We start from the raw sequence: 22,837 nt of genomic DNA on the forward strand, positions 1-22,837 counted from the left end.
CTCAATTTTCTAAACCGCTCGTGTTTTAGATCCCCGCTGTTCAGCTGCACGGTGTGCTGTCGGGATGAACATGATTTCCTGCTAGGGCTCCTGTTACTCCACACTGTGCCCACCATATGGCTCAGCAGTCATGCAAAAATATGTAAACTTGTCAGAAGTGGCAAAAACCAGACTACCACAACAGTCAAAAATCTGGAAACTGGAACAAAAACACAACAACCTAGTATTAAAGTATGGGGGGGGGGGGAAATACTGTAATTTTTTCATCAACTACAATTGGAATTAGAGCCGATCAAGTGGCCTGGCCAATGTATTCTTCTAGAGCCCCTCAAGGCAAACATTGTAATGCCTGTAAAATGCCAGATAAAGTTTAAATGGCTATGAACTAAATCTAAGAAGATATAGATGCCAGCTTCACAGGACTTTTGCAATGCTAGCGATTCTCATGGCAAAGTGCCTCCCCTTATCAGTCAGGTCAGCAATTTTGGGGGGAAGCAAAAGATTGAAATTTAAATCACAGGACATATTTTAACTCTCACTGGCAAAATTCCCACTGACTATTGATGTGATACCCCCTTTGTGGTGTTGGAAGAGAGTGTTACAGATACCATGGACTGCCAAAAAAACAAATCAGTGGATTCTAGATCAAGTCAAGCCTGAACTGACCCTAGAAGCTAAAATGACTAAACTGAGGCTATCGTATTTTGGTCACATTATGAGAAGACAAGAGTCACTGGAAAAGTCCAGTCATGATAGGAAAAGTTGAGGGCAGCAGGAAAAGAGGAAGACCCAACAAGAGATGGATTGACTCAATAAAGGAAGCCATAGCCCTCAATTTGCAAGATCTGAGCAAGGCTGTCAAAGATAGGACATTCTGGAGGGCTTTGATTCATAGGGTCACCCTGAGTCGGAAGTGACTTGACGGCACTTAATACACACGGACGTATAAATTTCACAAGAAGAATCTAAGAGAAGACCAGTAGTTTGAAGAAATTTTAACAAAACTTGAAACCGATGAGTCAGAGAACCAGTTGCGGGCCGTTTACCAACTCCATAAGACTCCATAATGCGATCGGCATTTAGAAAGAACCAAAGCTGCAAGACAGACTTTTAGGAAACACGGATCTCTGTTTAGACAAAGTGGTTACAAATGTGCCAGGCAGCTAAGATTACCAGCAGTGAGCCAAAAATAAGAGGGAGAAAAATCCAGTTGCAATTACTGTAAAAACAGATACCAGAATGCAGAGGGGACTGCATGCAGGAAGCAATCCAGCCGGGGGGGCGGGGGCGCGGAATGAGACAAGAAATAGAGCAAGGAGATGCACAAAGCATGGCTGTGTAAACAGAGAATATCACAATATCTTGAGCTGGTTAAAAGAGGAACAAACTGTTTCTACAGGCGGCGTTGTATTGCCTGATCAAGTATGCCTGAAGCAAGCCGATCTAGGTAGGGGAGCCAGCTCCGGGTTGGGAAATATGTGGAGATTTTGGGGGGTGGAGCCTGAGGAGGGTGGGGTTAGGGGAGGGAAGAAACTTCAATGCCATAGAGTCCAATTGCCAAACCAGCCATTTTCTCCAGGTGAACTGATCTCTATCGGCTGGAATAATAGAATCATAGAGTTGGAAGGGACCACCAGGGTCATCTAGTCCAACCCCCTGCACAATGCAGAAAATTCACAACTACCTATCCTCCACACCCCCAGTGACCCCCTACTCCATGCCCAGAAGATGGCCAAGATGCCCTCCCTCTCATGATCTGCCTAAGGTCATAGAATCAGCATTGCTGACAGATGGCCATCTAACCTCTGCTTAAAAACCTCCAGGGAAGGAGAGCTCACCACCTCCCGAGGAAACCTATTCCACTGAGGAACCATTCTAACTGTTAGAAAATTCTTCCTAATGTCTAGACGGAAACTCTTTTGACTTGAGATCAGTTGTAATAGCAGGAGATCTCCAACTAGTACCTGGAGGATGGGCAACCCTAGGTCTAGGGAAGCTCCGAAGTCATTCTGTCAAAGAACATAGCTCCAACACAAATTCGGAAATGGTTTCACACTTCCGCACATGCTGGATAATGCACTTTCAATCCACTTTCAATGCACTTTAATGACAATTTGCAAGTTGATTTTGCCGTTCCGCACAGTAAAATCCAGCTTCAAAGGGCATTGAAACCGGATTGAAAGTGCATTATTCAGCATGTGCAGGTGAATATGAAATTTAAGGAACTGGACCACTGCTGAAGGCTGTGGGCTTACATGTGGCTACCCTCCAAAGCAGCCATTTTCTCCTTGGGAACTCACCCGTCATTTGGGGATAGGCTGTAATTCCAGATCTCTAGGCCCTACTTCCGGAGAGAACGATCAACACGGTTGATGCTTTACTAAATAACAATCAAGAGCACGGCCCCCTACCCCAAGGAGGCAACAAAGAGGAAGGAAAAGGAGGAGGGTAAGAACGTCCATTCAGTCAGTAGTGTTGGAATGTCTCCAAATACTGCACTGTGATTTTAAAAACCAAAGATAGGTTGGAAAGAGAGAGAGAGGAGCAGAATATTTTGAAATCTCGGAGAGGTCTGCATGTTAACTTCGAAACGCTTTGACGCATACCCATCATTATATTCACTGCTGTTAGTGGAACGTTGGCTCTATAAATATTCCAGTCTTCATTTTAAACAAACATTTGTTGGCTTCTTTACTATTTACTTACAACGATAATTTATGTGCTTTTTTTATATAGAAAAAAAAACACATTGTGTGGAAAAAACGCCATTTGTTTCAGCCAAACCAAAATACCGCTTGGCCCAACCATTTAAAGTTTCCTGGCTATTCCTTTTGCCTAAACAGTGTAAATCCTCCTCAATCTGGAAGAATTCAATTTCTGAACAGCAAACGCTCGCTGTATTAAGTATTTCTGCAACAGAAACTTAACAAATGTATTAATAGTTTCCAGAAAGGTGATGGAAAAAAGAGACCACTGCAATCAACAATAAAAGGGCACAAACACTGTGGTATTTAAAACGGACGCTGTTTAACTTTGGGGGGACCCTCCATTCTGTTCTTCCAGTCATTCCAGTGATGGCACATGTACTGCAGGAAAAGGTAAGAAACAAAATAAGAAAGAAAGAAAAAACAAGCAGAGGACTAGCAAGGACTTCGAATCATAGAGTTGGAAGGGGCCTCCACGGTCATCTAGTCCAACCCCCTGAACAATGCAGGAAATTCACAATTGCGGAGGACATCTCATCTTTCTCCACTACATCCTCTTTTCCTGAAAAGCCCCAATAGCCATCTTTCTGTCCCTCCAAGCAGCCAAGCTACTGTTATCTTCCCCTATGTACTCAGCTTTCCCTCCTTCCCTTACCCTGGCAAGACTCTGGCCGAGTCGTCTGGCGCCAGCCACTGACCTAGCCCAGATCCAGCTGGGTGGAACCCACAACAACTTGTGGGGCTTTTCTCAGGTTTGTAGAACAATCTGGTTTATAGGTTCCATGGTCCCACTCTATGGGTTTCCATATTCACAGATGGGCCCATGCTGAGTATTAGATATATTGATAAAGCCAAGTCAGAAAAATCAGGAATGCTCCTTTCTCTAAGGTAAGAACTACCAAGGCAATTTGATACTAATCACAGTGGAGATTTTAAACAGTGTTTAAAAGGATCTCCTCTTCTCGGTTTGGTAAAGGCTATCGAAGGAATGTGTTCAGCACCATGCAAAAAAACACAAAGGCGTTTTTACTGACTTGCAACATTTCGTTTTTAGTTTTTCAGTCTCCGTAGTGTTCTGCTCCGATGCTTACCGTCAAATCTTGCAAGTTTGCTAATCTCATCGCCAAGTTCAGAGGTGGCCGGTAACGCCTGCCGCACCTTCAAGTTGGTTTCACTGTCAAATAAATAATAATATTACAGAGAACTTTCCTGGCATCCTTCCTCACACCGCATTGCCCATAACTCCACATTGGAGGCATTTTTCTTTCAGGACTGAAGAAGACATAATGGGGCAGTGATGTGTAATTCATACACCTGTCCCATTCAAGTCTAAAGCAGTGAGGGGCTTTTATTTATTTATTTTAGAATATAAGGACCTGGGATGTGGAGAAGAGTGTCTGAAGCAACCTCAATCAATCAATCTTTATTTTATGGTCATTTGACCAAAAATAGAACACATCTAATCAAGAGTAACATAAATTTGTAATAAAACAGTATCAGTCAATCGAAAAGTCCACAAAATAAAATATATCAATAAAATCCTATATCTAAAAAGGTAAGTAAGCTAGCTTCTAAAACGTTTATCTATTAAATTGTACCTATTTGTACATTACATCCTTTCGGGCCTTATATATAGCAGCACAAAATTTGGCCACACATCTCGAAGTTTGTGTGTCACTATCTTCCAGTAGTCGTTGGATACAAATTTTATCAGGTAGCCCTGTATTATTTCTTAGAATTTCTTGAATAGTCTTAGATCTTAACTCATGATGGAGAGGGCAGTATAAAAACACATGAAGCAACATAACGTACTAAGGGAAGGCAGGAGATAGGCCGGCCTCCCCATTATCACTACCATGTACACTTTTTCATGTAAAGAAAATAGACCACCCCCGCTCATAGAGAAGTCATGGGAACAAAAATGGCTGCCCCATAACATCAGGTTTGGACCCCAAGAAAGAAGAAAAAGCAACCGCAAGTAGTTTGCTAATCGTTTATGCATGGGTACTTTCACTCACGTTCACCACCCCCATCTGTCTCAGTTGTTCCTTAGAGTTATGCATGAGTTTTCCCTCCATTAGAGATGACCTCGCTGCCAGCCCTCACAAATCCTGGGACTGCCCGTCCCTCTATTAACCCGATTCTTCCCTCTCCCCTGAGCTCAGCCCACTTGAAATCCCCATGCATAAGGCAAAGCGCGGGACACAGAAGCTTGGTTTCTCTCACAGCAAGCACACAGCCAATTACAAAGCAGCATGTCAAGGGGCGGGAATTCAAATGCTTCCTCGGAGTTCTTTCTGAGCAGATGGCTTTTAAAAACAAGGCTTGGGTTTCTTCCACCCCCCATTCCTTTCAAATAGCTCCATTTTTTGTTTTTGTTCTTAAAATGCTCTTAAAATGCGGCAATTGGGTGGGGGGGGACTTTTCTCTCCCTACACCCAATTACAAAGCAGCATTTCAAGGGGCAGGGATTCAAAAGGAAAGTGTGAGTCCAGCGAGCAATGAACCTCAGGTAAAACTCCCATGCATAAACGACCTGCTCTCTTCTTTACTGTCCCACTTTCAACTCCCTTCAGAGTTATCCTGGGTTCAGTGCTGGAAGATCTATAACCTAATCCCAAGAATGTTTTCTCCTTCACACAGTAGTTCTCGGTGGGACCCTCTTGCAAAATAACTTGGTGCTACTTTCTCCCTTCTCCACCATAAAACGCAGGAATCCCACACGTTAGCAGCTGCTGAGCATGTTGCCCCAACTGGAGAATGGCTTGGTGGGGGGAGATAAAAGTTGGCATTGTGAAAAGCAGAACATCTGCAGCATGACAATAATTTGTTTTGACACTTTAAAGAAAGGAAACAACAAATCTGATGTAGGCTGCACCCCGCACACAGGTTACGAAGCATAACAGGAATGGCAAAGCCGTGGCCAGTTGAAAGAAGTTCACACCATCGCAAACAAGAGTTGTGGTTCCTTACTTCAAAGGGAAACTAACTGTAATTTTACGGTAGCTTCAACCAAACAGGGAAATGAGGAACTTGAAATAGTCTTTTTGGGGAGGTACTTGAAAGAACTCTTTGTAGTTGAGTGCCAAATCTGAGCGCTTTTAAGCTAGATATTGAAAATTTGTATTTTGGCAAAGGGTTCCACAACGTTTAGAATTCTAAAAAAATTCAGCACTTATATTCCTTGATACAGATTTTATTCAGACACCGTATCAGTGTCACTGTACCATGCCCCAGAGATTTAAACAAACAACCTAACTTGGAAGCAACCTCCGCAAGAGTGTCAAACGCTTCAAATAAAGGAGAGAAAAGAACTTTAGAAAGTTCTTCCGGTCTCACATTGAGGGTAAGCTACTTTTAAAATCATCATTTTTGTTTAACTTGTCATTCAGGACCCCAATCATGCACGAAGCTACTGTTAGGTGGGACGCCACAGGGGACAAGGACTTTTCTGTGGTGGCACCTCAGCTATGGAATGCACTCCTTCTCCTCCTCACCCCCCCTCACCCCATTCTCTTGGAGTTGAACCATTTAACATTTCAGCACCAGACGTCCTTTCGCCAAGGGCTTCAGATGTTTTTTTTTAACCTGCCACTGATCATATTAGGTCTAGACTGCACATTACAGCTGCCGCCATAGGGACCGGCATCCCTAGTCTCAGCTTTCCCCATCTCCCAGCTGTAATCTTTTGGAGCGCTGACTACTTTAAAGATTTAAAAAAACTTGGAAACATACCCATCAAGCTCAGCAGTTTCAATGTAACAGAGGCCGTGCGGCTCACTGCTCGAAAGGAGTAACAGGTCAGCCTACCAAGGAAGGGAACATTAAAGTGAAGGAGACTGTCATCTATATACTTAAGTTTTAAAACAAGAGAGGCCATAGGGGAAGCCTGCCCTGCAAGCTACGTCTCTGAACTGAAAGAAGAGTAGGTTTTTATATGCTGACTTTCTCTACCACTTAAGGGAGAATCACAGTGTTCAGTGGAGGGCGTGTTCAGTGGAGCGGGTCCAGAGGAGGGCGACCAGAATGGTCAAAGGTCTGGAATCCATGCCCTATGAGGAGAGACTTAGGGAGTTGAGTTTGTTTAGTTAGGAGAAGAGAAGGTTGAGGGGAGACATGATAGCCATGTTTAAATATTTGAAGGGATGTCATGTTGATGAGGGAACTAGCTTGTTCTCTGTTGCTCCAGAGACTAAGACACGGAGTAATGGATTTAAACTAATAGAAAAGTGATTCCACCTAAACATTAGGAAGAACTTTCTGACGGTGAGGGCTGTCCAACCATGGAATGTGCTGCCTTGGAGGGTGGTGGAGTCCCTGTCTTTGGAGGTCTTTAAGCAGAGGCTAGATGGCCATCTGTCGGGAGTGCTTTAATTGGGGGATCCTGCATGGCGGGGGGAGGGTTGGGGTCACTGGGGATGTGGGGGGAGGTAGTTGTTAATTTCCTGCATTGTGCAGGGGGTTGGACTAGATGACCCTGGTGGTCCCTTCCAACTCTTTGATTCTATTATTCAAACCGGCTTACAATCACCCTCCCTTCCCCTCCCCACAACAGACACCCTTTGAGGGAGGTGAGGCTGAGAGAGCTCTAAGAAAGCTGTGACTAGCCCAAGGTCACCCAGCTGGCTTCATGGGTAGGAGTGGGGAAACCAACCCAGTTCACCAGATTAGTGTCCGCTGCTCATGTGGAGGAGCGGGGAATCAAACCTGGCTCTCCAGATTAAAGTCCACCACTCCAAACCACCGCTCTTAACCACTACACCACACTGGTTCTCCAGGCTGAAAGCTACAGTCTCAGGTGTATAAGGAGCTTGTTTTGCTTACTCGGCAGAAAACCAAGGGCCTACTCTTGCACATACTTAATTCAGCCTGTTAAGATCATCAACTGAAATGAATGGGCTTAGATTGGAGTAACTCTCCTAAGCATTGCACTGATAGCATGCTTTCAATCTCCTATTCAAGAGACTATAAGCAAGGCAGACCAACAGTGAAACAGGGTGTATTTGTCTGCGATAGCAAAGATTTCAAGTTACTTACAACCACAAACTGGTTGTTTTCCAATTTAATGATGTCTCCAGCTCTGACATTCTTCCATTTTTCATTCTGCAACCTAGAGTGGAAGGGGGGGAAAGGAGACATTACGTGTTTTAATGTTTGTGCTACAGATGCTGACATCAGTAATACATTCATTCCTTGTTGAAAGCAAGGTCTTGCTAGTCAACATGGTAACCCAGACTGATTAAAATCATAATTTATTGCGAAGAAAAAAATAGTTGAAATATTTTATTACTCCTTTTTGTCATCTCCCATGTCTAATACCAGGACTGTAAACTTCTCAGGTGACCCAGATTCTTGTACTCTGTAAAGGGCTATGCATATTGATGGCACTATAGCAATAATTATGGTCCTTGGATTATGCAAGTCAAGTGCTTTGAGCAATTTATTTATTTATATGAAACATTTTAAGCCCCCTTTCCTCCCAACTTAGGGTCTCCAAGGAAATATTAAGCAGAATTACAGCTGTGTCATTTGGTTCAAGATGCAAGTTAGAACACAGACAAAGAAAGCCTCAAGAAATCAAAAGATGCAGCCTTAGATATTGTGTATTTATTTAAAATACCTGCTGGGCAATCTCTTCATTAAAAAACACCCAGAACCCTTAAAATAGGACAGAAAATAGATAAAATATAAGAATGTGATATGCATCAATAAAAGCAGCAAATGTGTGAAGCGCCGTCAAGTCACAGCTGACTTATGGTGACCACAGCAAGGGGCTTTCAAGCCAAGTGAGAAGCAGAGGTGGTTGGCCATTGCCTGCCTCTGCAAAGCCTTCCATGGTGGTCTCCCTTCCAAGGACGGACTCTGCTTCGCTTCCGAGGTCTGACAGGCCCCAGAAACTGTTCACAAAGATCACTGGCTTAAAAAAAAAACAAAGCTTTAGATGATGTTAGATGCCTACCACCACCACAGCAATCCTCCTGGGTTACCCGGCAGTTCTCTTTTGTGTATGTTTTGCAGCTGCACACACCATAACGTTACTCGGTGCACAGTATAATTAGGTTCTTGTATACTCAAACAAACATTCTGTTCTCCTTTGACCTTCTCTAGCCCATGACGATTAGATAAAATACTCACTTGGGGTTTCTGAATGGCTAATCTAAGGTAGCCTTGTGTATTGGTACCAGGGCTGGCCAGGCTATTCCCTTCCGTAGGGAGCTGTATTGCTTTGTAACGGTGTTTATGAAGTCTTGCATTCTTAAAAACATCTACCGTGATGGGATAGTACTCTACCAACATCACAAGTCATCGGTGTTTTAGCATTTCTTCAGACATGTTAGTAAAAAAAGAAAAAAATACTCCCTGGCCTAAACTGTGCTGGCATACCATATCCCATAACTGTCTCCTCATCACATAAAAATCAAACGGGGCCACTGTGATACTTAGAAAGCTCCCAGCAGTTGTTTTCAGGGAGTCTGGGAGCCTAAACACTTAGGGACGTTTAGCTTGGAAAGAAGGAGAGGATCATCCATGGCTACTAGCCAAAATGAATATTAGTCATGATGCATACCTATTCTCGCCAGGATCAGAGGAGCTTGCCTATTATATTAGATGCTGTGGAACACAGGCAGGATATTGCTGCTGCAGTCATCTTGTTTGTGGGCTTCCTAGAGGCACCTGGTTGGCCACTGTGTGAACAGACTGCTGGACGTGATGGGCCTTGGTCTGATCTAGCATGGCCGTTTTTATGCCTATAAGAACCTCTTATGCCCATTATATTAGGTGCTGTGGAACACAGGCAGGATGGTGCTGCTGCAGTCGTCTTGCTTGTGGGCTTCCTAGAGGCACCTGGTTGGCCACTGTGTGAACAGACTGCTGGACTTGATGGGCCTTGGTCTGATCCAGAAGGGCTTTTCTTATGTTCTACACATCATGTGTCTGCAAACCCAGGTTTGCCACCATGTTTACACTTGACAGGAACCAGCAGTTTAAGTCTGGCTCTCCAGTAAGTACTCCAGCAGTCACGAACCCAAGAGTTTCCCATTTGCAGGTAACACAAAATTCACAAACTTTTGCAAGAGGAGTCATCACAGCTGTATACAGATTTTTTTAAAAAAGGTCTGTGTTTGTTACAGCTGTAGAATGTGAATACTACATTTAAGATCTTCAACCCTATTTCAAGCAAATAAAACCTCAGACAGTCACTGCTAAACATCCTGAAACAATCTAAAAATAAACAATTGGTGGCCCATAATAGAAATGTACACTTCTTACTTCCCACCAATGAGCACTCTGGCCTGCCGGCTGTTCACCTGTTTGTCCCTCCTATGACAAAACTGCAAGTGGAAAAAAAACACAATTAAGCAATCCGTTCCCGAACTTCAAAAAAGTTTTAAAAAAAAGAATACTCATAGGCCATTTACGCAGGGTCAATTTTGATGCTCGCTCAAAGCTCTTTTTTAAAATGCGACTTTAAAAATGCCAATTCACGGTCCTGACGCAAAAGGAGACATTCCACATACACCCCACTTGCCTGCTCCTTCATTCCTGTTTGCATAGCCATTAGCATGTGCATAGCTAACGCGCCGCGGTTGTTTTGCATGGTTCCCTCTGGTTATTCTTTGCAGCGGCAGCGGAGCAAACACAAAAGGTCGCGCTAAGTGGGCTCTTTTGTAATGCGAAACAGGTCTGCGCCGGCTTTGCAGTCACTCCTGGAATGACGGTTCGGTGTGCAAAATTTAAAAAAAATTGGCGGGGCAATTCAGCCTGGAACGTGCTGCTAATTACCATGCAAAAATGGCCTGAGTGAAAATGCTCTCCACTATGGATTCCACTTATGATTTTGTATTTTTAAAAAAGATTTCTATCCCTCCTTTCAAGTGGAGTGGCTTATACAATTCTCCCCTCATCCTCCTTATCCTCGGAGCAACCCTACGAGGTAGTTTAGCTGAGAGCAAGGGAGTAGGCAAACATCATCCACTAAAATTTTAACACAGTCTAGCCTGAAACACAAATCTCTACACCCTGCTGGCATTTCTGGCTCATTTTCTGGATGTATTTCACTTAGGACAGAAGCAAAAGATAAGAGCCTTTTATACATGGCTGTTTCCCTCGCGGTCACCCCCTCCGATGACTTCGGATCTTGGTTTTGATTATGCATGCCGTTTCCGACCGTCAGAGGTTACCTCGCTCTCCCCCCTGTGTTTCTCCACATTTTGCCCATGTTTTTAAATTTGAGATAAAACAGGCCCCTGAAAACGCAGGCAAAATGAGGACAAACGCAGGGGGAGAGCAAGGCGACACCGGGTACATTATAGTAGGAGACTTACATAGTCATCTGTAGCATTCTTCACAGCTGTAACGCTCAGAACCAGCACTAAAGGAACAATGGTGGTAAACCAAGATAAGGCGGATACGTCAGGGATCAGCTGAAAGAGAAAATGTATACTTTTATGAGGAAAAAATTCTTGCGGGAGCAGAGAGTTTGAAGAGAGAGTAGAAGGATCACTTGCTGAAAAAAGTCTTCAAATCCGGAGTGTTTCTAGGATTCATGACTTGATGTTGAATGCAGAAGCTTGGCTTCTGCATTGTGTGAGAACTCCAAACCACTGGCTTTCTAAGTGGTTACCACATTGTTGAGACTACTAAAATAAATTGTTGCATATTCTACATCAGTGGTTCCCAAAGTGGGCAGTATTTCTTCACACAACACATAGTTGAATTGTGGAACTCCCTGCCCCAGGATGTGGTGATGGCTGCCAGCCTTGGAGGGCTTTAAGAGGGGAGTGGACATGTTCATGGAGGAGAGGACCATCCATGGCTACTAGCCAAAATGAGTATTAGTTATGATGCATACCTATTCTCGCCAGGATCAGAGGAGCCTGCCTATTATATTAGATGCTGTGGAACACAGGCAGGATATTGCTGCTGCAGTCATCTTGTTTGTGGGCTTCCTAGAGGCAGTGGGATTACCTAGGGGGGCGCTAAGAGGCAATGGGGCAGCAGGGGGGCTCTAGAGGTGGGCCTCTTCAACTCTGTTACTGGATAGGGTAGGGGGCGCTGGGGTTGAGTTTGTGGAACCAAGGGGGCGGTGCCCGAAAAGTTTGGGAACCACTGTTCTACATGGCCACTGAAGAAAGCTTAACTTGCCCCTCATTGGTAAGTAAGGTTCACTACAATATCTGAATGGTTTTCAAATGTAAACGTAAAATGTAAAACACAGCATTAATGACAACAAATGTACAATAAAAACATGAAGAAAATCAGCTTGAGGATAAAAGGGCATTTTTTCTGATGTACAAAGACAGAGGTGATGACAAACCACACTTTTCTCTCTCTCACTTTTCTCGAGATTAAATATTACCTGTAAAATCAGGAGGGATAAAAAGTAGGCGTTCGCAGCCCGCTGGAACTGCTCGAACAAGTTTATGGGTAGAAAAGTTAAGACATTATACTTGTATGTCTGGATGCGATTATTCTGAAACAATAAGAAAAAAACCTTTAGAACAGGTTAGCATGAGGGGAAAAAATACGTAACATTAAAACTGAAAAGCCAGAACAATTGGAATCGGTGGCACAGCAATTCAGGGTATATGCTATCGCACAGAATCATGGAGTTGGAAGGGATCACCAGGGTCATCTAGTCCAATCCCCCTGCACAATGCAGGACATTCACAACTACCTCCCCCCCAAACCCCCAGTGACCCTACTCTATGCCCAGAAGATGTCCTCCCTCTCATGATCTGCTTAAGGTCATAGAATCAGCACTGCTGACAGATAGCCATCTAACCTCTTCTTAAAAACCTCCAGGGAAGGAGAGCCTACCACCTCCCGAGGAAGCCTGTTCCACTGAGGAACCGCTCTGTTAGAAAATTCTTCCTAATGTCTAGACGGAAACTCTTTTGATTTAATTTCAACCCACTGGTTCTGGTCCAACCTTCTGGGGCAACAGAAAACAACTCAGTACCCTCCTCTATATGACAGCCCTTCAAGTACTTGAAGATGGTTATCATATCCCCTCTCAGCCTTCTCTTCTTCAGGCTAAACATATCCAGCTCCTTCAACCTTTCTTCATAGGACTTGGTCTCCAGACCCCTCACCATCTTTGCTGCCCACCTTTTGACACGTTCCAGCTTGTCTACATCCTTCTTAAATTGTGGTGCCCAAAACTGAACACAACACTCTAGGTGAGGTCTAACTAGAGCAGAGCAAAGCAATACCATTACTTCGCAACTACCTCCCCCCCCCAAACTCCCAGTGACCCCCTACTCCATACCCAGAAGATGGCCAAGGTGCCCTCCCTCTCATGATCTGCCTAAGGTCATAGAATCAGCATTGCTGACAGATGGCCATCTAGCCTCTTCTTCAAAACCTTCAGGGAAGGAGAGCTTACCACCTCCCATCTCCTTTGTAACGCAGCTCACTGTGGTACCCTTGCCAATACACATAACCAAGGCAATAACAATTGTAGTCTATATACTATAAAATATTATTATTTGCATTTAATGTTTGCAATACAGAAGTTAAAAGCTAATAACATCTGAACCACTTATATTTTAAACGACCTCGGTGTTTATTACTAAAAGTTTAACTAGTACAAATCCACAGCCTGTGGAACTCAAGACACATTTCCAGTCCGATTAGGATGCAGCCGAGGCTAACGGCCGAGCATGCGGGCAATCATTTGTTTTATTTTTTATTCCCGGGCATTTCTCAACTCCGGGGGGAAAAAAACCCAAAACATGATTAATGTAAAACTCAATTGTTGAATAATACACAAGGAATCCAAGCTTGGCAAATTGTACCTGGACCCCGTTCATTATTTGGATGTGTCTTGTTGATTATTCTTCCTGACCTATTATAGATTTCATGGGGCAGACTAATTGTGAAATTCCAAGAGTTTTTTTTTTTTTTGTAAGTTTTAACACTTGAGTTAAAGCTATTTCTTCCTACTTGTCAGCATCCCCTTGTGGGCGCTTTTGTTTCCAAGGCCGCTCTGATTTCTTTGGAATTCTTCTGTCGCAATGACTGAAATACATCTAGTTCGTAACTGCAACTCTTCACCTCTGCTCTCTTTCATATGGTATGTACAAAGCTTCTTTACTTTACTCCTTCTCTTTCCAGTGTTATGAAATTCCCAATATTTAAATCACTCCTAATAGTTAAACACTCCACCTAGGGTTGCCAACCTCCAGGTAGTAGCTGGAAATCTCCTGCCGTTACAACTGATCTCCAGCAGATAGAGATCAGTTCACCTGAAGAAAATGGCCGCTTTGGCAATTGGACTCTATGGCATTGAAGTCCCTTCCCTCCCCAAACTCGCCCTCCTCAGGTTCTGCCCCAAAAATCTACAGGTATTTCCCAACCTGGAGCTGGCAAACCTAACCCCACCCCTTATGATCACAAATACAGTAAAGGTGGATAACCCATCACCCACAAAGCAGGGGATTCAATATACTGAAGGGTCTTTCTGAGGGATGCCAACCTCCAGGTGGTAGCAGAAGATCTCCCACTATTACAATTGATCTCCAGGTGATAGAGGTCAGTTCCCCTGGAGAAAATGGCCGCTTTGGCCATTGGACACTATGGCATTGAAGTCTCTCCCCTCTCCAAACCCCGCCCTCCTCAAAATCTCCACCCCCAAAATCTCCAGGTAATTCCCAACCTGTAGCTAGCAACCCTAGTCTTACTGGTAAATTATCCAAGAGAAAATGAAGCCCACCTCCCCCCACAAAAAATGGCCTGATGAGAAATGAATACATTCCAGGCAGCCCAGAATTTTGTGAGCAATTGAGAGTCAGTTAAAGTGAAAATGGGAAGAGAGAAACTGGTCTGTTCATTCCCCCCCCAAAAAAAATTAAACTTAGTTGAATCTGAAAGGTGAGATGTGGAGTGGTAAGGAAGATTAACGTTAATGTACTCACCACATAGTGAAATTGGTCGTTATACTCACGGCTGTTGGCTTTCAACCTTCGCTTCTGCTCTGAAAAATTAACACACATTAAATGAGAAGCAATATTCTGAAACGTCATTGACATAAAGGCAAATTCATTACCATTTTTTAAAATAGTAATAAAATTTACTGCATATGGACAACGGCTATTACCATCTTAAATTAAAAATACATAAAATGCAAGGGTTAAGTAGAGAACAATAAAAAAGAGATTGCATGAAGCAAAAAGACAGCCTGACCCAAAAACTCAAATCAGGCTGCAACAATAGGCCCCACGGACAACTTTTAGCTCAGATTTTCACAGCAGCCAATGTAAACAATAAAGTCACTCTTACTTGGAACAATCCCATCGTGAAGCAGTAGGGTTGCCAACCTCCAGGTGGTGGCGGGAGATCTCCTGGGATTACAACTGATCTCCAGATGATGGAGTTCAGTTCACCTGGAGAAAATGGTTGCTTTGGAAGGTGGACGCTATGGCAATATACCTCTTTGAAGTCCTTCCCCTCCCCCAAACCCCGCCCTACTCAGGCTCCACCCTCAAAGTCGCCAGGTAATTCCCAACCCAGAGTTGGGAAATCTTCGCCATCGGTGGGAGGTTTTTGGGGCAGAGCCTGGGGGCGGGGGAGTTTGGATAGCGGAGGGACTTCAATGCCATAGAGTCCTGTTGCCAACGCGGCCGTTTTCTCCAGGGGAACTGATATCTATCGGCTGGAGATCAGTTGTAATAGTGGGAGATCTCCAGCTAGTACCTGGAGGTTGGCAACCTTATATATTATATAAATCGTGTTGTTGAGGGAAAACGGAGGTTCGTGGAGGAGGGAGACCCGAGACCGTTAGTCAAGAAAACAGTTTTATTACAGCTGTGGCCCAGCTGCCTTAACAAGCATAAAAGACTGAGCCCCGATTGTACTGGAGAATGAACTTTTATCCAAATTCAATACTAAGACATGACACGTCACCATTTGGTGCTTATCGGATAGTTTCACAGAGTCAGGTGCACAGATGCACAGCGGTTCTATCCAGTCCCCGTTATTATTTACCATGACTTTTCCCCCCACTGACTCAACACACAGAGCTGTCTTGTATTGCAGCAGACTTCTTCCCTTGCTGTCTCAACACATTCACAGACAAGGAGAAGAGGCTATCAAAAACTATTAAATCAAAATACTTAAGTGGATCCTCCACATTCAGAGGAAGTCTACCTTGCTGTCTCAGTGTAAATAAATAATCCTATGCTTCCCTACCCCCATGTTTTAAAGCTCTTCCCCCCTCCAGCCCCGGCCAGGCTTCATGACCATAAGTATCCCTTACCAGGAGACAACAGATTACCAAAAGCAGTTGTTGAGGGGAAGGGACAGAGATAGTGAAAGGCTTCACTTAAAATCTCCCCCTACTCACCTCCACTTTACAAGAATTGGGTACAACCTAGTTGAATTCCACCATGTCAGATTACGTTTTAAGAAAGGTCAAGGTAAGCCACATTTACCAAATGGACTGGATTGGTAGAAATCAATCCCCTCTTTTTGTGAGAATCCCTCAGGGACTACTAAAGATGTGGCCTTTTAATGGTGGCAGAGAAATATGGATTCAAAAGAACATTTCAAAAACATCAAAACCTCTTGGTGACTTGGATGTTTTTTATTATTCATCCATGTCTTGTTGAGCCCTATCAAGATTAATATCCTGTATGCGCTCTTGGGAATGTTAGGTATTGCTAAAGCCAGGAATGAAAATATGGATTGCAGTTCTACAACTGGCTCTGGAGCAGAAATACACAAATAGTGAAGATCTCTCTCTCAAAAAAAAAAAAAAAACCCCAAGATTCAGTTTACATTCCTGATATGGCCTAAGAGCAGTAATCAAACTATAAAGAATAACTTAAAGAAATGAAACTTGGAACTGCTCTCTTAATATCCAATTGGCTCTTCCAACCATATTTATTGCACCCAGACACAAGCGTCTCTCATCTGGCTAGCATAATCCTGCTTCAGATAACTCAGATTTTCACTGTGAAGAAGAAGAGTTGGTTTTTACATGCCGACTTTCTCTACCACTTAAGGAAGAATCAAACTGGCTTACAATCACCTTCCCTTCCCCTCCCCACAACAGACACCCTGTGAGGGAGGTGGGGCTGAGAGAGCTCCAAGAGAGCTGTGACTACCCCGAGGTCACCTGCAGGCTTCATGTGTAGGAGTGGGGGAAACCAACCCGGTGCACCCGATTAGCCTCAGCTGCTCATGTGGAGGAGTGGGGAATCAAACCCGGTTCTCCAGATCAGAGTCCACCGCTCCAAACCACTGCTCTTAACCACTATACCACGCTGGCTCTCTCTATGGCCTTTCATGCAGAGATGTTTCCCCGCAGTCACCCCTGCCGACTCCTTTGAGGCTTCCTTTGGATTGTGAATGTCTTTCCCACCTGACAGAGGTCGCCTCGCTCTCCCTGCATGTTTCGCCCCCATTTTCCAGATTCTGGCTAAAACAGCATCTGGAAAATACAGGCAAAATGCGCGGGGAGAGCAAGGCGACTTCTGACGGGCGGAAAAGGCATGCATAATCCAGAGGAAACCTTGAAGTGGTCGGCAGGGGTGACCGCGGGGAAATGTCCCTGCATAAAAGGCTTGAATGCAACTGCATTTTTGCAAGGTCAGGATCTTCCCAGAAATCTCAGCTTTAAAACGTTTTCCCTACAATGGCTTAAAGAACAAACTCCACACCTGAAAGGTCCCAACTTCTTGTGCAAGTTACAAGTTCAGTCACAGGGGAAGCTCGATTGCTACAAGGCTGGTGGAGAAGAGAAAAAGAGTCATCCTAGTTCCATTTCCAGGGAAAATATTGTATGAGATCGCCATGAAGATCATCACACGTAACCAGACCTGGCATCAGCAGCTGACACTGCTGGACACCACCAACCCACCAGAGCCCTCTTCTGCTTGTTGTGTGCTTGAACACTGCCAGCGTGGTGTAGGGGTTAAGAGCAGTGGACTCTAATCTGGAGAACCAGGCTCAATTCCCCCCCTCCATATGAGTGGCGGACTCTAATCTGGTGAACTGGGTTGGTTTCCCCATTCCGGCACATCAAGCCAGCTGGGTGACCTTGGGCAAGTCACATTCTCTTAGTCTCACCCACCTCACATGGTGTCTGTTGTGGGGAGAAGAAGAGAAGGCTCTTCTTCTTCTCCTCCTTCTGGCCGAAATCTCCACCATTGTCCAAGGAAGCAAGCAGCTACTGTGACCATTCCTTTGAACATATCCTGTTTGTAGCTACACACTTTTCCATTCAGATACACATATACACAAAAACAATTAATGGATTACATACCTAATAATTTCTTCTTTCGGCAGGGCATTATAGCACCAGGTTATCTTTCACCAGGTCCCAAGAGCAAACCTGACATAATTAAGAAAACACATAATGTCAGAGCCCTTCCCAATAACCACACCTTGAATGCCTATTTCCATTTGTGAATAAAAATCAAAGACTTACTTTCATATGGAACACAGCTAGGGTCGCCACCCACCAGGTACTAGCTGGAGATCTCCTGCTGTTACAACAGATCTCCAGCCGATAGAGACCAGTTCACCTGGAGAAAATGGCCGCTTTGGCAATTGGACTCTATGGCATTGAAGTCCCTCCCCTCCCCAAACCCCGCCCTCCTCAGGCTCCACCCCAAAAATCTCCCGCTGGTGGCAAAGAGGGAACCCTAAACACAGCAGTAAGGTTTTTTTTTTCCTGCAGGGCCATTCTGATGGGGGGGACCCCCCACGCCTACCATATTAAAATGGCTTGCAATCAAATCCTATTGCCACTAATTGTCCTGATATCAAATAAGCTTGAAAGCAGCCCTGCAAGGAAAACATACAGGTACCTGTTATTTTTTTCTTGTAGAAATGTTCTTACGGCTATTCTGCCCTATCATCACCACCACCAGGTTTCCATTAACAGATTTATGTGTTTATATATCCAAATTCAAAAGCTTTTCATCATCTCCCTTGTTCTGTTGGTTCCTCTCCTCCTCCACCGCTCAGGGTAGTTTGCAAACCTTTCGCAAGGGTTTACAAATCCCCTATCATTACACTCCTATGTTTTACGATCTATAAATCACTGTTTCTGACTGAGGTCCCTGCCCGGTATGTTTGCTTTTCAGATGAAGAAAAAACAGCGCTTTCCCCAAACAAAAACAAACGCAGAAGGACATACTGTCGCCTTTTCCCTATTTGTAAATTATTTTCCATTTTTCAATTTGCAAAAAGTCAACAAAGGGCCCATTGCAGTTACCACGGCCCTCACAGGGAAGTCGTGAAACTAAACTGGAGGACACCCATCCTACATCAATATACGGTAGCCTCTCAAGTAATTATGGGTATGGTGAAGCAGCTGCGCGCTAAAGGGTGCATGGGGAATGTGGAGCTATTAACAGGATTAATTGGCTACATGGCCACAGGTGTTCCGCACAGAGGACCCAGGGGGGGGGGGGCGTTTTCAAGATTTCAGGGAGGGGGAAGATTCCCAGCAAGGTTCAAAGACCTAAAGGGCCTGGAAATACGAGAGCTTTAAATGCAAAAACAAAGAGTGTTATGCGCTCTTTGTTGTCATTACCACCGCACTTCAAAAGAATGAAAGCGACAGATACTCTTTAGCCATTTATGCATGGGAGGTTTTGCCTTGGCTTTGCCACTCTCTAGACCAGTGGTTCCCAAAGTGGACAGTACCACCCCCTGGGGGGCAGTGTGATTACCTGGGGGGCACTGAGAGGCAAGGGGGCAGCAGGGGGGTGCTAGAGGTGGGCCCCTTCAACTGTGTTGTTGGATAAGGTAGGGGGTTCTGGAGTTGAGTTTGTGGGACCAAGGGCGCAGTGGCCCGAAAAGTTTGGAAACCACTGCTCTAGATGCACATTTTCCCCATCTGAATTCTCAAAACACTGTATGGGGGGGAGCTTATTTTTGAGTTTAGGGAATTTGGGGTTTTTTTGTTAATTTTTTATTCATTTTATATATATGTGTGTGTGTGTGTGTGTGTGTGTGTGTGTGTGTGTGTAAAGTGCCGTCAAGTCGCAGCCGACTTATGGCGACCCCTTTTTGGGGTTTTCATGGCAAGAGACTAACAGAGGTGGTTTGCCAGTGCCTTCCTCTGCACAGCAACCCTGGTATTCCTTGGTGGTCTCCCATCCAAATACTAACCAGGGCTGACCCTGCTTAGCTTCTGAGATCTGACGAGATCAGGCCATGAGTCGGCAGCGACTTGAAGGCACTTTACACACACACAAATCCATTGAAACTTGACACTCAAAGGTTTGGATGAGGAGACAACAATCGCTTTTAGAAGAGCTGAAAAGAACAGGGATAAAGGCGTTGTTTCCTTTACGGACATGTGAAATTATTCGAGGCAAAGGAGGTTTCACGGGATTTCGTGACACTAAGAAAACCTGCAAAACCTACTCAGTAAGGCTGCTAATGGGATAAACATATGCAATCTGGACAGCTATGCATGTATCTTGCCAATTTGGAGGGGGTCTATAATTTTGCCTAGGTTTGCCATCAAGTTTCTGCTAGCTTTGTTTGAAGCTCCACCTACATAAATGATCACCTATACCTCAACATAAATAATAATTAAAATGAGCAGGTTTTGAAAGAGGAGGGTTATAACCATTCCTCGTCAAACCGCCCACCCTATTCCTCACTGAACTGGAGATACTACTAACTAAAAATCTGTGTATGCTTTCTAAATTATTTGTAAAGGACAATTCAGGAATGCTTAAAGTAACAGAAAGAAACTACCACTTTCTTTCTAAATTATGTGTAAAGAAGAAGAAGAGTTGGCTTTTATATGCCAACTTTCTCCACCACTTAAGGAAGAATCAAACTGGCTTACAATTACCTTCCCTTCCCCACAGCAGACACCCTGTGAAGTAGGTGGGGCTGAGAGAGCTCTAAGAGAGCTGTGACTAGCCCAAGGTCACCCAGCCGGCTTCAAGTGGAGGAGTGGGGAAATCAACCTGGTTCACCAGATTAGCGTCCGCTGCTCACGTGGAGGAGCGGGGGAATCAAACCTGGTTCTCCAGATCAGAGTCCACCGCTCCAAACCACTACACCACACTGGAATGCTCAAAGTAACAAAACTACCACTTTCTAAAAATCCTAAGTACAGAAAGCACAAAGTTTAGCCGAAGTAAAAATAAGGAGAGCTATGTCACACGTTTTGTCACTTACCACTGCAGTGTCATCGGAGAAAAATAATCATTGCTTGTGGGCGCAACTGCAAAACGGCACCGGATAACGCGCGGATGTGTCAAACTCAGAACGGCCGCTGTACTCTATGCAGCTAGCAGCTGGCATTTGCTGTTCCTCGCGGTGCCACACCTGCCAAGCCACAGAGCGTTACAGGAAGCACGCCTGGGGAAAGTGTCTTTTGTCTCGACTCCAAGAGTTCAGTATATCTCATACACAAGACAGCTTCCGCACGGAGATTCCAGCTGATCCCAAGCGATTAGAAAAGCCAAGGGTTCAAGTGTTCAAAACACTAAAAGATAAAACCACAAATACAATTGTAACTTGTAGTAGAGAGAGAGAGAGAAAGAAAGAGAGAGAGAAAGAGAGAAAGAGAGAGAGAAAGAGAGAAAGAGAGAAAGAGAGAGAGAAAGAGAGAAAGAGAAAGAGAGAGAGAAAGAGAGAAAGAGAGAAAGAGAGAGAAAGAGAGAGAGAGAGAGAAAGAGAGAGAGAGAGAGAAAGAGAGAGAGAGAGAGAAAGAGAGAGAGAAAGAGAGAGAGAGAGAAAGAGAGAGAGAGAGAAAGAGAGAGAGAGAGAAAGAGAGAGAGAAAGAAAGAGAGAAAGAAAGAAAGAAAGAAAGAAAGAAAGAAAGAAAGAAAGAAAGAAAGAAAGAAAGAAAGAAAGAAAGAAAGAAAGAAATTACAACCAGGAACTATTATGGTCCTGATGTCCAGCAAATCAATTCAAGTACACCTCTATTTCCCTTAGGGTTGCCAGCTCCTGGTTGGGAAATACCTGGAGATTTTTGGGGCGGAGCCTGAGAAGGACGGGGTTTGGGAAGGGACTTCAATGCCATAGAGTTCAAAAGCCAAAGCGGCCATTTTCTCCAGGGGAACTGATCTCTATCGGCTGGAGTTGTAATAGCGGGAGATCTCCAGCTAGTACCTCGGGGTTCACAGGTACTAGCTGGGGATCTCCATAGGAAGAAGCTGAACCTTTGCTAAACAAGAGCTATGTTAAGACAATATAAGTGTGTGGGGGGGGTGGATTTTCATGAAGAACATAGCACAGTGTCAAATGCTGTGTGGAGACCTGAATAAAATTCTGCTTGCAGAAAAGTAATTTTTTTAGTTGCATGAAGCAGCTCTTTTATGGACGGTCCCCAATAACAAAAGATTCTACAGAATCATAAAAGGGATGCTGAACAATTAAGCAGTTCACCATACCTGACTGTCTAATACCATCAAAGGTGGAAAACAGTCACATGGAGCAATTTGTCCAAATCTGGAAAAAATAAACTTTTGCTGTAAGAGGTTATATGCTAAAGATAACACACACAAACAACTGCAATTTACTTTTTTAAAATGCTGGCTCTCCTAGTATTAGGCCCTTCTCATGAGGATTTTTAAAAAATATGCTAAAGCTGCAATTGTATACACGTCCCATTGTGGGGTGTACTTTTGAGTGAACAGGACTGAGCTATGCACATAGCAAAATCCAAGCCAAGTGAAGACGGACACAGCAAATTTGAATTGCCTTTGTAAACAGCTTTCCCCCAAAAAAATCCTTATTATTAAGATTTAATAAGGGCAGTATTCTAACACGACTTTTATTGACAGCACAAGAAATGAAGCTTTGCCCGAGCCAATAGAATGAGGTAATAATTCGAGTATTTACATCTGGCAGCAATCTATACAGCTCCCATTTTCATAGAGTTAGGGCTATATACCAAAACTGAGACATTGTTATGTGGACAAGACTTAACATGAACAGCCTAATAGAAACCACAAAGCAATGTTTTTCTCTTTTAAAGATCAGAACCTATAGCACAATACAAAATATATACATTTCAAATTCATATACACACAACCCCCACATTGTCACTAGTAGAAAGATCAGGATCATTCATATGCGTATGCACACAATTCTCCTATTTTATACAGATAACAGAATTCAGCAAGGGGATTTTTTTTCAC

General features: G+C 44.0%; 1 protein-coding gene across 1 annotated transcript in view; it reads right to left on the reverse strand.

The window, feature by feature from the left end:
• Positions 1–14,734, reverse strand: part of ATP8B4 (ATPase phospholipid transporting 8B4 (putative)) — a 65,180-nt gene extending 50,446 nt beyond the window's left edge. Inside the window, exons 1-7 of the mRNA XM_056866078.1 lie at positions 14,627–14,734; positions 12,067–12,180; positions 11,033–11,131; positions 9,978–10,039; positions 7,743–7,815; positions 6,441–6,511; positions 3,797–3,879 (exon numbers count right to left, since the gene is read on the reverse strand). Coding sequence (XP_056722056.1) covers positions 3,797–3,879; positions 6,441–6,511; positions 7,743–7,815; positions 9,978–10,039; positions 11,033–11,131; positions 12,067–12,180; positions 14,627–14,734 — 610 coding nt within the window. The remainder of the gene's footprint in view (positions 1–3,796; positions 3,880–6,440; positions 6,512–7,742; positions 7,816–9,977; positions 10,040–11,032; positions 11,132–12,066; positions 12,181–14,626) is intronic.
• Between the last annotated feature and the right edge of the window lie 8,103 nt (positions 14,735–22,837).

This window comes from Euleptes europaea, chromosome 20, assembly GCF_029931775.1.
Source record: "Euleptes europaea isolate rEulEur1 chromosome 20, rEulEur1.hap1, whole genome shotgun sequence".
NCBI lineage: Eukaryota > Metazoa > Chordata > Lepidosauria > Squamata > Sphaerodactylidae > Euleptes > Euleptes europaea.